Source organism: Malus domestica, chromosome 13, assembly GCF_042453785.1.
Source record: "Malus domestica chromosome 13, GDT2T_hap1".
Taxonomy (NCBI): domain Eukaryota; kingdom Viridiplantae; phylum Streptophyta; class Magnoliopsida; order Rosales; family Rosaceae; genus Malus; species Malus domestica.
This window is the reverse complement of record NC_091673.1, coordinates 33,032,237-33,052,103: the sequence shown is the minus strand read 5'-3', so window position 1 is coordinate 33,052,103 and position 19,867 is coordinate 33,032,237. Positions and strand designations below refer to the sequence as shown.

The 19,867-nt window shown below is 38.3% G+C and overlaps 1 protein-coding gene across 2 annotated transcripts; it reads right to left on the bottom strand.

Moving 5' to 3' along the window:
• Window positions 1-4,745: 4,745 nt before the first annotated feature.
• LOC103448304 (uncharacterized) lies at window positions 4,746-11,846 on the bottom strand. 2 transcript variants are annotated; one of them, XM_008387544.4, is made up of 10 exons: window positions 11,688-11,846; window positions 11,486-11,607; window positions 11,104-11,204; window positions 9,979-10,174; window positions 9,792-9,884; window positions 9,334-9,447; window positions 8,173-8,232; window positions 7,998-8,072; window positions 7,233-7,313; window positions 4,746-6,143 (listed from the first exon to the last, which is right to left on the bottom strand). In XM_008387544.4, exons 1-10 carry the CDS (start codon window positions 11,779-11,781, stop codon window positions 5,760-5,762), a joined length of 1,320 nt encoding a protein of 439 aa, XP_008385766.1. In that variant the 5' UTR covers window positions 11,782-11,846; the 3' UTR covers window positions 4,746-5,759. The 2 variants fall into 2 exon arrangements, with proteins under 2 accessions (XP_008385766.1, XP_008385769.1); XM_008387547.4 differs by lacking the exon at window positions 9,334-9,447.
• Between the last annotated feature and the right edge of the window lie 8,021 nt (window positions 11,847-19,867).

The following is a 19,867-nucleotide window of genomic DNA, read 5'->3' as shown; positions in this document are numbered from 1 at the left end:
AAACAATTAACTTCCCCAGTAGTCATACCTAGAATGAAAAATTAATTTGAATCGGTCACATGCATAAAAGTTCTAAAAACAAATATCCATTCAAAATAATTTTAAGAAATCAAGGACGGAAATTAATTAAAAAACTTAATATCCAAAACAAGGTTCTAAAAGACGTTAGGCGCTAGTTAGACGGCGGGCTGGGGCCTAACGCCTAGACGGCTAGATGGAACCTAGGCAGGCGCCTAGGCGGATTTAAGTAAATCTATTATATTTCGTGTAAATAAGTGTCTGTTTATACTTTAAATATATATAATTTCGTCATAAACTACAAAATAGAATAACATATATATTATGAAGTATTGGAACATAATGAAAACATGGGGAACAAGCATATAATGTACGTTCATTTAAGTATTCAATAAGTCTTTTACAATTTATTGAAAAAAAATAAACGCAAAATGAAAGTTATCTATTTTCTGTTTAAGTGAGTCGCAACCTAGGCAGGTGGCTAGGTGGGTCTAGAAGGGTTAAGCGGGTGCCTAGACGGTTTAGGCGGGCGCCTCAGTAGGTCTAGGCACCATTTTTTAATTTTCAAACGCCTAGGCATTAATCAGGACGGTGACCAGCCGCCTAGCGCCTAGGAGGCGCTAGGTGGAGATTTTTAGAACAGTGATCCAAAAACAAATCACCAAAAAATAATCCAAACATAAAGGAAAATTGTTCAAAATTTAACCAAAAACATGAAGGGGGTTCGGCCACTACTGTGGAATTCGGCCCCATGGTCTTATTTTAACTAGAATAATAGTTTATATCTAAGATTCTAATCTTCCATAAGGGTAACGGCCTCTTGAAAGTCAGAAACCTCCATCTTGGTTTTCTCCGGTTCGTCCACTTGCATAAAGTTTGATTCAAACTTCTTACGACAAGAATGATATTCAACTACAACCTTCTAGGGAGCTGGGCAAACACAAGACCAATGTTCCTTTGAACCATAGCTATATCACATATTCGCATCCATGGTTTCAGGTGCTTTGCCCTTATTCTTGAAGTTTGGGACCTTGGGAGCAAGGTTAGGGCGCTTCTGGGCTTTGTTTCCTCCCTTATATAGGCCTTGACTCTGTGACCTTGACAGAGTGACTTATGGCCGCCCCTACTAGGCCTCTTTTGGCGTTTTTGGTGTTAGTTTGTGCTATAGTGTGCTTCAGGTAGAACAGTTGCCCCAGTAGGACAAGCTTGATGATTCTTCATCAACAGCTGATTCTGCTTTTCAGCAAGAAGTAAAACAGAGATCAAATCCGAGAACTTAGTGAACTTTTGAGCTCTATATTGTTGCTGCAAGACAATATTAGTAGCAGAGAAGGTCGAATATGTCTTCTCCAGGATATCCTCTTCGGTCAAAGTCTCATTACAAAACTTGAGAAGTGATCGGATTCGACAAACTTCATAATTATATTCATTCACAAACTTAAAGTCTTGGAAGCGCAAATGCTGCTAGTCATGTCTTGCTTCAAACAAGAAGATGTCCTTTTGGTGATCAAAATGATCAGCCAAAGCGACCAATAGTGCTTGTGGATCCTCCCCAGCAAGGTACTCAGTATGTAGTGTATCATGAATATGTCTTTGGATGAAGATCATGGTAGTGGCTTTCTCAGCTTCGCCAATTGGGTTGTCCGTCTCATATTCAATGGCGGGATGCAAATTCTTTGCAGTGAGGTAGAGCTTCACATCTTGGACCCACTTGAGGTAGTTCCTTCCAGAGACATCCAAAGCGGTGAAGTCGAGTTTGTTCAAATTTGACATGTTACTATCACAAAATAGATGGACAAGATGTGGTTAGTGTAATGGAGAAAAATATAAATCCATTAACATTTAGGTCCTAATAGACATGTATTGGTTAAAATTTGCATGAAAAACTTCGGGTTTTCATGGGTGATGTTTTTAAGAAAAACTTTAGGTTTTCAAACAAGGCATGTTTATAGAAACTTCAGGTTTCAAAATAATTATGAACTTCAGGTTCATATGTTCATGCAGATAAACGCAAATATATACACGGAAATATGCAAATAGAACTTCAGGTCTAGAATTATAATTGAATTAATTATTTGGACTTCGGGCTAAATTTAAAGTGTGGGTGAAAAAATATAAAACTCATTGGGGCTAAAATAATTAGGCAATTAAACAAGGGGCCTAAAGAAAATTGGACCAAAGCCCACGAGTGGGTTGAGTAAATATAATGAAATCGGGGGTCCAGCCCGAAGAAATTTTGGGCTGGGTTGGTCACGGGCCTTATATAGGTAGGCCCAGCATCACAGAAAAATTGGTTGCCGGTACAAGCCCAAGGATAGAGGCCCAAACAGGCACGGATCTGGTGCTTTGCGGTTTATGGAAACCATAACAGCCTTGTGGGCTGTGTTCCTCTATGGTGCGAGACACAGGAACACCATGACTTTGGAAGGCCAGTGTGTGGGCCGAGAAGAGCTCCAAAGCCCAACGGGCTGGTGCTCACCGAGAATGGACCAAGCCCAAGTAAGCTTGGGTTTCGAACCAGACACCTCTGCGTAGGTTGGGTGAATTTCGTTGGAGAAGACAACCAGCACCACCGGTTCAAGGGGTCGTGTCTAGGTGCAAAATCAGGGCAAAGAACCATGGGTTCGATGGCGACCCATAAAGTAAACAGAGAGTGGAGACTCTCAACGTTTGTGTTAGATACCTTAGGAAATTTAATCAGAATTTTGAAGGAAAACCGATGAGATTCAAAATGAATCTCAGCCAAAAACTTGTTAGGGGGAAGAGACGATCTTCAGGTCGTCGGGACGAGGATCCAAAGTCAGGATTAGGTTACAAGCCCACCTGCGAGGGAAGAAGACGCCATGGATGGCATTGGGTTTGTTCTGGGTTTCAAACCAGGAGCCTATGGCTCCGGCTTATGGTTTCGTGGCTCAGCGCGGCTCAGCCAAACAGGTTGCAGGCCTAGGTTAGAGACTCAAGTTGTGTCTTATGTCATGGGTTCGAATAACCCTAAGGATTACCGATTGTTTCCCCTTTTTTTTTCAATTAATTCAATTCAATGCATATCATACAATTCAAATATTTTAATACATGTACATATATTTGATGCAATTCATGGCAATATCAAATTCACATAATTCAACAATTATGAATATAATGCATACACAGTTTATGTAGAATCTAAAATTCAGAAAACGTAAAGTTAGGTCATGCATTATGGTGAATGTTCATGCTATCAGGGCTGCAAAAATATCGAGATAAAAACTATTGTTTTGGAAGAACCTGATTGCATGATGATATGGATGACCTGGTTTGATGCAGAAAAAGCTTCAACGTGAAATTCCTAAGCGCAACGGTATGAGCGTGTTGTAGCCTATTTTATTTGACTAAGGGGAAAGGGCCACAACAATGAGAGATTGTAGAGGGGGATGTGTTTGTAGAATCGTAGGGGAATGTGTGTGTTATTCCCTCCTATGTAGTGCCTTTATTTATAGTTATAAGAGGGAGAAGAATTCCTTCAACCCCAAGGAATACAAGTCCATATAGGAAAGAATAACTAGAATCAAATCTAATCTAGGATTTACACAATCACACTTAAACTAGGAAAGTTCATAACAATTGAAACCTTTTTTTATTAGTTTTCCTTATATTATTTTGGAGTCTTATTCTCATTTCAATCTTGAGACTTTTTAGTATATCGGTATTCAAGGTAGTAGGTACATCACGTGCCATTACATAAGTGGAGGAGAAGTAAAAAATATATCATCAATTATATTACACACGAAATGTATCAGTTTGTGTTTTATATACTTAAAAATAAAAAATAAAAATAAAAATCTCTTCTAAGGTTTTGATTTCTTTTATAAATGCTGTTTATATAACTTTGCACAATTTGTAACTATTAAATGGGTAAGTAAAGTGTTAGACGGAGAAAAAAGGGGTAGGTGAAGTAGAATGAGGTGGTAGTTTTGACAAGAGAATATGGGGTGCTCCACTGTCTATCAATTTATCATTACTTTTATATTTTGTATCATTTACATGTAAAAGGTCATTCCCTTTACTGACAGCGTAATATTTTAAAGGATGAATTGTTAATTTAGTCTTTGAATTATCACTTAAATAAAAATTAAGTCCCTAAATTATTTTTTTTCAGAAAAAATCAGTCATTAAATTATAAAAATTTACCAATTACATCTCTAATACTATATTCCAAGCTACTATATTCAATTTTCCGCCAATTTAAATTACGTTACTTGCATGTGATGCACATTGGAGGGTAGATTGGTAATTTTACATAAAGAAATAGTGTATTGGGTTAACTTTGGAGGGTAAATTAGACGTTAGATTTGTAACTTATATAATGTTAAGGGCTTTTATACGAGAAAAGAACGGTATTACACTCGAAAGTGTGTCAAGTTACATAAGTTGACGAAAAATTAAATAAAATAGCTTTGAATATAATAGTAGGGATGAAATTAGCAATTTTTAATGAATTTATGGACTTATTTTACCAAAAAAATAATTCAAAGTCATAATTTTCACTTAAGTAAGAATTCATGAACTAAATCTGCACTTCACTTCCTTACAAGCCCAATTGTCGATTGCACCGGTTATATATCTCTCGTCACGTGTAACTAAGAATCTCGGGTTTTATCACAATAACACAACCAGAAAGTGTACATCCCCACCCGGCACAAATTACAGGATAACACAAATTGTATTGAATAGAAGATTATGGCCAGCAATTTAACTCAATTCGAGTTTCAAATCCTTATCTATTCAGACCTCCACCATGAAATGATTATTCCAAAGAACACGAAACACAATATCAGTTCTTTTTTTTCTTTTTTTTTTTGGGTGAAAAGTGCTTTATTCCAACACAATAATTACACAAGAAAATAGCCAAATACATACCATACACATAAACAAAAAGGACCTCAGAAGCAACTAAAGAGCCCAAAACAAAGAATACACCGAAACAAACCCTAGCAGCTTCAACCCGCCGTCGCCGGAAAGCCACTTACCAACCAACCAACAAAAACAAACGTTCCCTGCACACACCTGAAAACAAGCTAAACAAAGCTCCAAAAGTAGAAGAAAATAGAGTGAAAACAGAACCCCAACACAAATCCCCAAACACCGTCAAGCACCACACCTGTAGCTGCCACACATCGGAAGAAGCTTGCGGGAAGAAGCAACCCGTTAGCAACAGGGCCAACAAAGTGAAACCCAAAACGAAGGAAGCCAGTGGGAAAGAGCAACCCACTAGCAACAGTGCCATCAAAGACAATCCCAAGGAAGGTGGTGGTGTGAACACCCGAGCGAAAACTCTACACACCTTCCGGGTGAAACGCGAAAAATCGTGGTACAAAGATGGAGAAGCCAAACCAAGATGTGAAGTCGAAGGATGGGGTTGCTTGGGTGGAAGATGGAGTGAAGTGCGAGGAAAGTGGAAGAAAAATGAGAAAAAGATGGAAAGAAGATGCAAAGAAAGGGAAAAAGGAAGAAACGACAGAATGAAAAAAGGTAAAAAAAAGTAGAAGGAAGGAAGAAGGAAAGTGGAAAGGAGGAGAGAAGGAAGAAAAAAGGAGGAAAAATGGAAAGGAAGTGGAAGGGAGGAAGGAAACCAGGGAAAAAGGGACTATAGACAGAGAAATCAGGGGCACAAGAAGTTGGAAGAAAGTGGCTATCAGGCCCTTGGAGAGGGGGAAATAGAAGCTGAAGGAGAAGGAAAGAAAAAGAAAAGTGGAAACACAATATCAGTTCTCAAGGGGCACGAAATGGTCTTTCCATGTAGAGTAATTACATCGCTTTTGACTACTATTAGTCACGCTCGATGCTTCTGTCACTTTCTCTACAACAACACTGCCATCACAATTGAGTCTGTATGAAACATCCAATCCTTCTAAAGTCAGGTGATATATTATGTCTCTGGGAGACTGCGGTGGCTGTTCGCTTCCAGGGCTAGAAGCTTCTTCACCAGGGTAGTCATCTGAACATTCGTTCAATTGTTTCCCATTTTCTGACTTGGTGAAGGAATCATGAGGTCGATTTCGTTGAGACAATGAGCGAATATCCCATGAAAGCACCTGCTTGATCAAGTTTTGGAACTGATCTGGTGAAGCATAGAGTGAATTCTTTCCCTGCAACGAACCAGATGCAGATGGAATAAATAAAGTGCACAGGAATTGGTGCTTCAAGGTGTGAGAGAATAAAGTATTTCCCAGTTAATGTAGTTGATTTTTGAACTGTTTTCATGGAAAAGGAATAGCATTTTCTAAACCCGAGATTTAAATAGCTAATTATTTGAGTATAAGGGCAAAGGAGTTTATCTAGCATATTTGAACAGGACAATGAAAACAGAAGATTAAGAATCGATTAAACATTCACAACCAGGGAGTGAAAGAAGGAATCAATCTATTCATGATCTGCTAAGAACCCCTTTGGGAATTTTGAACAGGATGCAAGTTCAGAACCTAGAACTGATAGAAGAGTCGGCTAACAGGAATGTCAATTATTCCCAGGTATAGCTATTTGCAGGATGAGATAGAACATATGGGAGACCTATTTACTAACTCGCAGAGTTTCGCAATCAGAGCACCAAAAAAACAGGCAGAATGAGATCTCACATGATGATGAGTTGTTGAATCTTTTAGAATTTAATTACTGAGGTCTTATGATATCCTCCACTAGTTTCAGCGCATAGAGCCTGAGTTCGACCAGTACTATTGATGAAGAAAAACTATACAATTCTTTTCATAGGAAAGATAAAACATATATAGTTGCCAATCAAATTGCACACAATGTACAAAAATTTTCATACAGCATAGTCAGTCCAATGTTGAGGCACATATTTTATATCAGGAGGTCAGTTTCCCTCTTAGATCTTCACATTTGACTTCCAGGTTTCAATTTATATTTTTCTTGGACAGAATGATCTTTAAGGTGTTCAGTTACATCCTGTCTTTTGGTTTTCTTCTTATTTCCTGGGTTTTTTTTTTTTTTTTTTTTTTTTTTTTTACTGCGGTACCCTTGTTTTAAAGGTTGTTTACATTTCTTTCTGGTGTTGTGTGAAGAGTTTGACTTTTACCAATGAAGAGCTAGGAAGCAGACTATTGATGCAAATTGTAAACAAATATGAATAATTAATCAAAACAACAAATTAAAAGGATGTCTCCTTCAAAAATATGAAACAGGTTCTTGATATTTGAAGTAAAGATAAGACCACTCACTGATATTTCCCAGCAATCAGCGAGTGTTGAAGTGAAGCCCTCCGAGAAACTAACAGAAGCTACTGCTAAAACACTGTCCCCCTGCAGAAGAAATGGATATTAATTCAAAACAAGGAAGGAATTGATCCTATAAGTTACCAGAAGAGTACTTACATGTTACACTGACATAGGAAGAAAGCTCTGAAATAGGTATTTTTCCTTTGAAATCACATTATACAGTTGTATACTAACAATTCACAATCTCAAAATATGCAATGGTCGAGGTGGGAAATATCTACAACTTATACATATGCAGTTTTCCATAATAGATATTTGAAGGTTTTGGTCCAAGTATCAGTCAAACTGAACAAAGAGGTCGCACTTGGTGCGATGGCAAGTGCCTTCGCCCATGAGCGATAGGTCTCGGGTTCGAGACTTGGGAGCAGCCTCTCCATAAAATGGGGGTAAGGCTAGCCGACATTCACCTCTCTCAGACCCTGCGTAAAGCGGGAGCCTTGTGCACTGGGTACGACCTTTTATCAGTCAAACTGAACAAGAATCCATACTGCAAACCAACTCTCAACTGAACGGGAGAGTTTGTATCCTGCAGCTTATGCACCAATAGTCTATACTGTATGAACGTCTGATAACTACACATCACTTGACTTTCAACCTCCCAAGTTTAATATCCAAAACTTCTTGATGAGTTTAATGGACAATCTCTTATCTTGTATGTCACGAAACTATAAAGATTCACAAATTCCTGAAAGGCAACGGAAATGATACCGTTAACCACTTTGGCACTCTTGCTCCTTGGATGCTGTCACTGTAGGGGAGATAAGGTTTGACATCAAGTACTGGCTGTCAATAAAACTAAACCAAGTAAGTTTGATTTGAAAAAAAAAATCAGAACAAAAAGAAAATGGATGTGGCCAGTTGAGATAAAAATTGTAAAACTTACTGTCCCATCAACCAAATCCACACCAGAGAGTAGAAGCATACTCCTGTGTACAGCTTCCACCTAAAGTACACAGTATATTTTTATAAGACTCCAGACTTTCTCTTTTTCATAAGCATATTTTCAATTTTTTTTTTTTATATGCAGTCAAACTTTAACTTTAAGATAAGAACACAAACAAAACGGTTTTATAGAGTAAAAATAATTAAAATGGTTATATGACAACAAAAAGGAATTAAACCTAATGTTGTGAATATCACATTTAAGAATGAATAAAAAAGAACAAACTCGGGAAATCGAAAACAAAATAACCAAGATAAAAAACACTAAGAACTAATGTGGTTCGGCTATATGTGCCTATGTCCACGGGTTAACAACATTAGTCTTTCACTATATCAATAATGAATACAACGGATAATCTTGCCAAGTCTCTAGGATTAAGACTTGATGAAAAACCTGAAAAAACAAGAACAAGAAATACTCTTATCTCTTTCTTTTCTCTCGCACATACTTTGCCCTCACAATATTGTCACACTCTAACTCCTTGAGTGGTATACAACTTATTATTTTGCTCCAATTCAAAACTAGTGCAATAGCCTGTTTATATAGACATAGGAAAGGTCTTCTTCAATAAGCATTACTAATCCTAATTGGAATCTAGTTATGAATCCTTCCCCACTTGAGAAACCAACTTCAATTGGGAAAACAACTTAAATTGGGTAAACAACTCCAGTTGGGAAAACAAATCCAATTGGGAAAACAACTTCAATTGGGTAAACAATTTAAATTGGATAAACAACTTCAATTGGGAAAACAACTCCAATTGGGAAAACAACTTCAACTGGGTAAACAATTTAATCCTCTAAAACTATAATTCCTGATAGACTCGGGACAACTTATCATGGGCTGAAAAAACCCAACACCTAATACATTATTCCGCATACCTCACGCCACTTCTCTAAATGCCGGAAAGGAACTTGGAGAGTAAAGAGTAAAGTTAAAAATGTAAAATAGTTGGCCTAACACACAGGATGCATAACTATAATACGATGTTAGAGAACGACTAGACCCAATAGCTTAATGTATATTAAGGTGTCCTTCCTCACGTGTAGCCCCATCCTGAGTGTAGATAGGGAGAGAGAAAAACATTTGGGTGCCCCCGACCTTGTAATATATGGGTGCAGCCCCACCCTGCAACATATGGGTGCAGCCCCTCCCTGCACCTTGCAAACCAAGAAAGAAGTGGGGGAATGGGGATTGAGTTTTAGAACCCTGTACCTGCAAACCAAGGCTATGATACCATGTTATAATTAGAGCATTCAATCAAAAACCAATTGGTAATTGGTGGATAGGTCTAAGACATATATATTTGATGCAAGGCTATATATTCATGATGTAAGTATTCCCTCAAGAAAAACCAAAAGAAAGAACAAAAAGAGAAAAAGAACGAAGCTATTAGATGGGTTTCCAATTGTGTGAGATTACTGAGTTTTGATAGTTTTTGAAAAACTTCACTTCCACAACCAAGGTTCAGTATTAGTCTAACGCAGAATGTTGATATTTTTTTTTCTTTTTTTTTGAGTCACTATAAAAAGATCTATTCAGCAGTAGTATAACCCTACCTTGGCAACAGTGAGTCCAATGGGGCATGGCCTGTGTGGAGATCGTGTCGCAAAGACTCCCCTCCTTTCACCGTTTAGTCTTGGTACCCTCACCTATTCATCCAGTCGACCTTTCCACAAAGTTAAAAAGAATAGCTAATCACCGAAGGCAAAGACAGTAGTATACCATACTCAGAGGCACACACACCTTGGCCTTGAACCTTGACGTAGTCGGATCCTTCCAAAGCTTCTCCAGATTTGTATTTAGATGGAAAACATATATAACCCAGCAGTGAGAATATTCTCCAAGACCCTCAAGCGATGCTGGAGGAACACGAGCTGAATTAAAAATCAAACAGGCCCTGGAAAGAGGAACAAGTAGAGGTTGTCGAGGGGTCCCATTCCTGCACAATTAAAAAGTGAAAGATCATCAATGTGACATTAAAGAAACCTTGCATGCACAACAAATGTGCACATTCTTACTTTTCCCAAACAAATATGCACTTTTTGAAAAGCTTTTTATTTTATCAATATATAGACAAACAAATGCAAAGAACTTCTGGCAACCAAAGATGGGATAGCTTGAAAATGAGCAGACCTTAAGCCCTGAGAAACCAAGCATTCCCAAGGTGCAACTGCAAACTAAAGGTGGCTGAATATCCCATTCATGCACCAGTGTAAACTGCGCGCGTGTGTGTATAGGTGTGCAACATGTTACTTTAACTCTACGATAAACCTTATTCTAATAATTTCAACTGCAATGTTTAATTTATCTATATGACTCCTTTTGCTCTGACAAGTGACAGGATAAAAATCCAACACATCCACTGGGGATGGAACCCAGAACTCAACCTCAACCCTTTAGATTTAGAAGGAGATAGGTGCTACTAAGCCCAAAGGAAATAGAATTTTTTCTAGCACTGCTGAAAGTTTTCACCATAATTTGATTTCTGTACATACTTAAAATCGAAGGGACAGAGCGTTTTGAAAACTACCATTTTACTCAAAGGAAAAGACAAATGAAACCTATTAACTCAATCATCGGTTTTGGAAAATCAGATAATTTGGATATCAGTATTGGTCGGTCTGTTTTCTCTTTGTACTTTAGTTCCTTGATTAGCATCAGATTTCTTCAACCACTTCATGAGGAGTAAACAATTCTAGTGATGAGTAAACAATTCTAGTGATCAGATCTAGCTATATACCCACCCACTCAATCACTTTGGGCGCAATTGTATCATATTGATAGACAGATGATATATGAACATACAGTCAAGTGATGAGAAACAAAGATCTTTAAGTCGGAATACCAAACTTTGTCCACCCAAAATACCTGGTAGAGAAGCATGACTGGACGACACCAATAGGTGCCATGGGGTAAGAAGTCAGCTCCAAACTATCCAACTTAGGTTGCGTCAGCGCTTCTCTCAAAGCCTCCAAATACAAAATGATAAAGAATTAGCAAGCCGAGAAAAAACGCGAATGACATGTGAAATGCCAACGCTACGATCAATGTTACTTCCGGATACGCCTATGGACTGAAATGAACACAATCATGATCCAGGCAAATCCCTAAACGATTACGTAATGAAGTACAACAACATAGGCAAATAGTTAAGGTACTGTCCGGACAACAACCAACCAAATTTCCAATCACAAATGTATATGAAATAAACCAGCTCAATTAAATGCAGAATCACTGCTGGAGAGTGTACCTGCTGAGCCCGAATTCGACCTTGCCGTTCGGCACCACATATGTCTGAGGAAGCCTTGAGAGATTTCTGGAGCTCACCAATCTTGGAATCCAAATCCCTTGATTTTCTTTTCAACAAATACACTGTTAAAAACCAAAAGAAAGATAAATTACAAGAACCCAAATGCAATGCAGTAAGATGAACTACAAGAAAGAGAAATTACAAGAAAAGGCGGTGGAGGCGGAGAGCGCTACAAGCGCAAAGGTTATGGTGGCTCTTAACCATTTTGATTCATCTGTGCTGTAACTGTAAGCCATGGAAAATTGTAACGGATTCTCTTCTCACAGTTAAAACAAAGAGTTTCCCCATCTGGGCGCTTGGTCGTGACATATAGGGTTTGGACCGAGGGTGGAAAACCGAGTTTGTTTTTTTTTTTTTTTTAACAAACAGTATTATTTCCATTAAAGGCTGAGCTTAGCATCACAATGAGTTAGCAATAATATAGTCCAAATTTGCCTTTGGCGAGAATCGAGCCTAATACCTCTCATTTGTAAGTGAAGATGAATATCACTAGGTCATAGTACTAAGTGGCAGAAGGGATAACCAAGTTGAAAGGCCATGATTCGCCCAATAATGATTCTTCAGGCCAGTTGGCTCCCAGCTCGGAAGAGCATTAATTTGATCAAGTCCTAATGGAAGTAGAACTCTTAAAGGGTCAGACTCTGGCGTAGCTCAGTCGAGTCCTGGTTAAATTAAAATTGCCAAGAATCAGTTTGGTTTTCTAATAAGATTCGAATTATTCCATGAATCAAAACCTATGGTTGATCAGATAAGAATGAATCAAGTGCACAAAGGAACTAGGTTCAGAAATCTTTGTCCAATTCGAAGAAGCTAAAATCGGATAGAGTTTGAGTTTTGGCTAAAGAAGGGATTAAAAGGTTAAAGAGATGATATCTAGGTGATTGCCGAGTAAGCATAGTCCTATCAGGATTCTACCTTGGCAGACCTAATTACACGAAATCCATATAGAAGTGGTTATTCAATGTGAGAAGCCTCTTCAAATTAACAAACAACTCAAAGCGTTTTACGAGAAAATCCTCACTTTATGTAAAACCCTTCTCAGAACCCTAAGAAAAATACTAATTATCCTACCTCTCTTGTCAACACATCTTCAGTTTGGATAAGGAAACATCACTATGTTGACAACCGGTGACATCTTCAGTTTGGGTAAATAGCACTGGAGCTATAAATCAAGTAGACTTAGAAGCATCTTCAGTTTGGACAAGTAAACGACATTACTTCTAGTTGGTTAGTTATTTATTCGTCTAGGCCAGCAAAGAGTTTTTAATTTGTTTGCCTAAAGAGGTCACTTCATTAGCTTCTCGGTGAACTGAGATGTTCTATATGGTTAGTCCCATGTGCATTTCGTAGTTCGACATTTAGGCAGCCAAACCACCATTTATCACAAAAACACTCATCTCCTTTAAGTATATTTGCCCATACAATTTGATACCAATCTGACGCAATTATATTCTCACAAATATAGTTTAAGCTATCAAACCTGATGCAAAAGGGCCTGAACTTCACAATTAATTAAGCAACCTTGTCTTTAGGTTCTAAAACCCCCTAAGCCGAGAGGTGTTACTTCCTCAGTTGCAATCGCTTAGGTACAGAAGTTAGCAACGCATTTTGTTGGAAATGTGCTCTAAAGCCAATCATGAGATGATATTTTACAAACATTTCATATGTTAAACTAATTTATAAAATATCGTTATTGCACCCTCACTAAGACATTAATAGGGCGATAGCTCAAGCTAGTGAATCAAGGTCTCATTAGGTTCCAAACACCATTGAGAGACTAAACCACATGATTGAGAATTGTGTATAATGGTGACATCGCTAATCTCAAGGTTGCTCCTAAGGATAATATAGATAACCGTTGTCTAGCCTATTATTCAACTATCTTTGGAATGACATCTTAAAAGGTGTCATCACTAAACACAGTTGATTGGCTTTAGTGCAAGTGGGAGATTTTAAAAAATGTGCCCTAAAGCAACATGAGATAATATATGAACATTTCACATGTTAAACTAATCTAGTTTAATGTAAGGGCAAATGTTATTGTTTAAAGCATCTCATTAAACGTTATATGCTTAAACGATAAGTCCAAGGAACATGTGGGTAAAAGATGTGATATAAAAAGTTAGATTCATAAGATCTTTCGCTTTCATACAAATATCCTAAATGTTCATGATCATATGATTGCTAATTTGGCATTGACAGTCTGGATAGATATGTCTGTACTATGTTTTCTCCCTAAAGAGTGACTAGTCTCGAGTTATTGGTGTGAATGACACCAAGATAACTATGTAGGTGCTCAATATTTGTTTTATGGCTAGGTCCTTAATTTTTTATTATGTTAAAGATATTCCATTTGAGAGTGTCCATGACATCGTTGGGTTAAACTACCTAGTCATGGAGGCAAGTGAGTGTACAACAAGAGATCTCTAACCTTCAAATTGTTAAGGGAGAATACTCTATAATATGATTAAGAGTCTCTCATCAGAGCACATGAATGAGATTTAGGAAGTACATCTCAAATCACATTCAATGTAATCATATAGACAAGAGAATCACATTGAAGAGTAGACATGAATAGACTATCAACCAAACAATGTCATCAAGAGTATTGATGTAGAGAAAGACCGTATTGCATTGTAATCCCAAGTCGAATAGGTTATCCAACCAATTCTAAGCTTGGGTAGCCATGACATACTGTTAGGTGTCCCTCATGGTTTTGTGGAATTCCCGAAGATTAGCAATCACTAATCTTTAACAAAGGGAGAATTGAATGTTATTTCAATTTCGCAATCAACTGTTAAGAGTTAAAATCGACCATTGCCTCGCTGATTGAAATGTAATGAATCGTACATCGTATAAGGATGAATGTGAAGAAATATCAATGAGATGGGTAAGTAATTAAATAGTTTAATTAAGCATGGTCAAGATAAAATAATTGGTTAATTAATCATACGAAATGTTTCATATTGGACTTTAAGTTAGTTTCGTGTTCTGTAATCCAAATGGGTTTGGTCAATAATGGCCCATTATGTTTAAGTTGTGCAACAACTAAAAAAAAATGGGCACTTAACCCAACTAATGAGGGATGCTAGCCATAAGAAGGAAGTGGCTTACGTACAAGCTTGCCATTCACTTGGAAGTGGGTATACAAGTGGCTTTATAGCCAAAACTCATTGGGGTTTTTTTGAAAAGAAATTTGGGGGCACAACAACTCTCCTTTTCTCTCTAAGGAGGCTATCCATCTACAGGAAAATAGCTAGCAATATTTCTTACTCTAGACTATCCATCTTGTGTTCACACTACATCCTTGGTGTGGAGATTAGGAGGCTTTCAAATTTGGAAGCTTTGGAGATTCTTTTTTATCAAATCCTCAAGAAGCAAAGGAGCAAATTTTCAAGGAGAGAAGATCCAAAACACAAGGAGGCATCCATGGAGTTTGGAGTGAACTTGAGGGCACTCCACTTGGGTGATAATCTTGTGTAAACAAGGATGAGCTTTAAGGGTATGAGAGCTCAAAACTCTTTTCTCTTTAATTTATAAAGAGTCTTGGTTTACCAACACTAGGACTTGAATTTCAGCAAATTTAGAATTTCTTTTGAGTTCATGCCATCTTTAATAGTTAATTTTATGCATGTGTTGCTCAAATGTTCTAAGTTAGACAAAAGTTTCCCTTGACATTTGCCACCCCCGTCACATATATTTTACTCGCCTGACTGAGCTCAACCGCGAGTTGGCACGCTCGCATTCACAAGAAGGACATAGTTAGCTCACAGTTACTTGGCCTACATGCCACGTAGACTTTGTAATTTTTAGGGTCAACACTAGGCCCTTTGAAAATTGAAAATGAAGGAAATTTTGTGAAAAACATGTTCATTTGAGCAACATCTATAGCATGCAATTAACAAATTAAAGGCGGAATCATGCTTGCATGCACTCAAAACAAAACATTACCCATTAAATTCAAAGCCTAGTAGATTGGTGAACCAAGACTCAACTCAAAAGAAAGTGAGTTGAGAAATTTATACCTTTGTAGATTCCTCTTTGCAAAAGCAAAGGATAATCACCCAAGAGATAGGGCCTTCATTCCTTGCTTCTTAGATCCATGGATTTGGATGGAAGAATAGGTTTCTCCAAGTTCCCAAAATTGAGAACCTCTAAGTCTCCACACCAAGGTAAGATGTGAAGAAGAGATGAGTGACCTTGGAAGAGAAAGATTACTAGCTAATCCCTCCAAGGGTGGCCGGCCTCTTTAGAGAGAAAGGAGAGCTTTGTGTTCTCTCCAATTTCCTCAAAAAAACCTTAAATGAATTTTGGCTATAAAGTCATATTTATACCTTCCTTCATTGGAGTGGCAAACTTGTTATTAAAGCAAGTTCACTACCCTCCTCTAAATGGCCGGCCTTAAGGGTTTATTGGGCTTTCAAGCCCTTTGTTTATTCAAGTTGTCATACAACTTGAGTTAATGGGCTTGCCATTCAAATCCCATTGGGCCTTGCGGCCCAAAACTAACCCTAGGTCTATAACGAACTTATTCGTTTGATTAATTAACATATTAATTAATTCTAGCCATAAATAAATAATTAAACCATTTAATTATCCTTACTCATCTCCGTTGTTTCTTCAATCTCTACCTTACACGGTGTACGATCCATTAGGTTCCTTTTAGCGAGGCAGTGGGCGATTAGAACTCTTTCAAATCGATTGTGAATTGAAACTTACTTTCAATTCTCCCTTTAGTGATTATACACGTTTAGGGCTTCCACAAACCATGAGTGACACCTAGTAGTATGTCATGGTTACCCAAGCTAATCAGAAGAGGTGGAGAACCTATTCAGTTTAGGATTACAATGCAATACGGTATTTCTCTAATACAATACTCTTGACCACATTGTTTAGTTTGATAGTTTATTCATGTCTACTATCCAATGTGATTCATTTACTTATATGATTACCTTGAATGTGATTTGGAACGACTTCCTAAATCTCATTCATACTCTGGCCAGAGATTCTTAATCATATCATAGAGTATTCTCCCTCAAACGGTTTGAAGGTTAGAGATCCCTTGTTGCGCATTCACTTGCCTCCATGGCTAAGTGGCTTAACCCCAACAATGCCGTGGACACCCGTGAATGGAGTGACTTTGACATAATCAAAGATCAAGGACCTAACCACAAGACAACTATGATGCCTCAGGTCAAAGGACTACTTTGCATTATCCCAACCATGAGTTCTCATGTGACATGAGTATGAGAACTCTTCGTTGATCGTGTTCAGTGAACTCATTTCTTATTGAGCACCTACGTACTTGTCTTGGTGTCAGTCACACCAATGACTCGAAATCAGTCACACTCACTAAGAGAAGACATAACACATACTGATCTTAACGGACTGTCAATGCCCAATTGGCAATCTTATGATCAGGAACGTTTATGATATGTATACGAAAGAGAATGGTCTCATGAATCTAACTTCTTTAAATTACATTCTCCTAATTACATATTCCTTGGACTCATTGTTTAAGCATATAACATTTATATGAGACGGCTTAAAACAATAATCTATGCCCTTGATATTAAACTAGATTAGTTTAACATGTGAAATGTCCGTAAAGTATCATCATATGATTGGTTTTAGGGCACATTTCCAACAGAAAATGCATTCACCAAACTAGAAGTGGGGGTCTGATGTATGGAACTCCCATCACTGCTAACGGCAGATGTTCTCCAACTTTGTTTGATATTCTTAATGAAGTAGGAACCCTTTGACATGCCTATTGATGAGGCGATATTATACTATATATTTTACCCTATTCTTAGTGTTGATGCACAAAATTAGCGAGGACTTTGGTACAACAGAAAATGTTAAGTTTGTGACCTTCGCTAGATTGCTCCAATCACTGGTGTGGATAAGTAAGTAAATGGATAGGGACAAGGAAGCAAACATAAAATGTATGTGGTTCACCCAGATTGGCTACGTCCACGGAGTAGAGGAGTTCTCATTAATTGTGAAGGGTTTACACAAGTACATAGGTTCAAGCTCTCCTTTAGTGTGTATTAGTGAATGATTTAGTACAAATGATGTTTGTACCATACTTGACCAATCCTGAAACTACTGAGCATCGGTCAACGTTATACTGTCAAGTACCCAAAAGAGTTTCCCTCTAACCAGGAGGCCAATCACAGAGCGACACGTGTTGACATCAGAAGCCAATCACAACACGACACGTGTCAATGTCAAAACAAAGCTAGAAACCGTTTTCTATAAAAGAAGATCATTCTCCCACAATATTTCCTAATGTCATTTGTACTAAATCACTCACTAGTACTCACAAAAGGAGAGCTTGAACCTATGTACTTGTGTAAACCCTTCACAATTAATGAGAACTCCTCTACTCCGTAGACGTAGCCAATCTGGGTGAACCACGTACATCTTGTGTTTGCTTCCTTATCTCTATCCCTTTACATACTTATCCATACTAGTGATCGGAGCAATCTAGCGAAGGTCACAAACTTAACACTTTTTGTTGTAGGAAAGTCCTCACTAATTTTGTGCATCAACATTTGGCGCCGTCTGTGGGAATGACACTTGTTGATGCACAAAACCGGAGGTCTTGGAACAACATAAATCCGACCGTGAATCTGCAAGTAATGTAAATGACACAAGAGTTATCGTGGTTCACCCCAAGGTTTGGGCTACGTCCACACTGATTGTATTATATTTCTATGAGAAGTGAGGGAGAGAGAGAGCTCTAAGAGTGAGAGCGTTGAGAGAGGCTTCAGAAATGGCATCTGAGGGTGAGAATGAGCCTCCTCTAATTGTGAGGGTGAGGGGTCCTTTTATAGAATAAGGACTCCTCACTTATTACATATTTGCCCATTCCTTTATCACATAATTACATTTAAGTCCTCCGAGTATTTATACGAGGTCTAAATACGAGGCCCTAAATATGGTATAAACAGTAGTCCCCCAAGTCTTCAGTCAAGAGAGTCTTTTGGCTGGAGACTTGAAATTCAGTCCATGTGTGGGCCGAAGTAACTAGATGCTGTTTTGAACTGATGCTCGATATGAGGCAGTGCTCAATCTGAAATGACGCTCAACTAGAAGTAGCACACGCTGCTCGGCTCGTGGCTTATGTTACCTTGGTTGGCTCGGCTTGTGGTGTTTGAAGGTGAGGGGGTCCCTTTTATAGAATAAGGGCTCGCTCCTCAATACATAAGTGATGGACTAGAGTTGATGCTCGCGGCGAGATGGTTGCTCAGTAGGTGGCGATGCTCTCTAATGGTGGTGAGGGAGTCCCCTTTATAAAATAAGGGCTCGCTTCTCAGTACATAAATGATGGGTTAGGAGTGATGCTCGCGGCGAGACGGTTGCTCAGCTGGCGGCGTTGCTCTCTAATGATGGTGAGGGAGTCCCTTTTATAAAATAAGGGTTCGCTCCTCAGTACATGAATAATGGGTGCTCTCTAATGAAAGTGAGGGAGTCCATTTTATAGAATAAGGGCTCGCTCCTCAATACATAAGTAATGGGTTAAGTCCCCCAAGTATTTTTTATGAGGCCCAGTTGAGGCCCAATATATGGTACATAATGTAGTCCCCCAAGTCTTCGGTCAATAGAGTCTGTTGGCTGGAGACTTCAAATTGAATCCATGTATGGGCCGAAGTGGCGGTTGTTCGGATGTGGTATTTGTATACCCTGCACTGAAACTTTGTAAGTGAAGCTTTGAAGCTGGAGCTCTGTAAATGAAGCTTTTGAAGCTATAACTTTTGTAAATGAAGCTTTTGAAGCTAGAGCTTTGTAAATGAAGCTTTTGAAGCTGATTGACATGAGTGATGCTCATGAATGTTTGATTGACATGAGTGATGCTCATGGATGTTAACATGAGTGATGCTTATGGATGTTAACATGAGTTATGCTCATGAATGTTAACATGAGTGATGCTTATGAATGTTTATGTATGATTGATATGAGTGATGCTCATGAATGTCTATATACGAATGACATGAGTAGTGCTCATGTATAATTTTGAAGTACTGGGTGTACTTTTGATCACCTGGTTGGTGGCATAAATGGCTAGTTGCCAAATTATTTTAGAGTACGGTTTGTACATTTCATCACCTGGTTGGTGGTATGAATGGCTGGTTGCCAAATGATATTGGAGTACGGGTTGTACATTTCATCACCTGGTTGGTGGTAATAGCGGCAGGTTGCCGAATAATTTTGGAGTACTGGGCGTACTTTTGGTCACCTGGTTGGTGATAATAGAGGCAAGTTGCCGAATAATTTTTAGAGTACTGGGCATACTTTTAGTCACCTGGTTGGTGC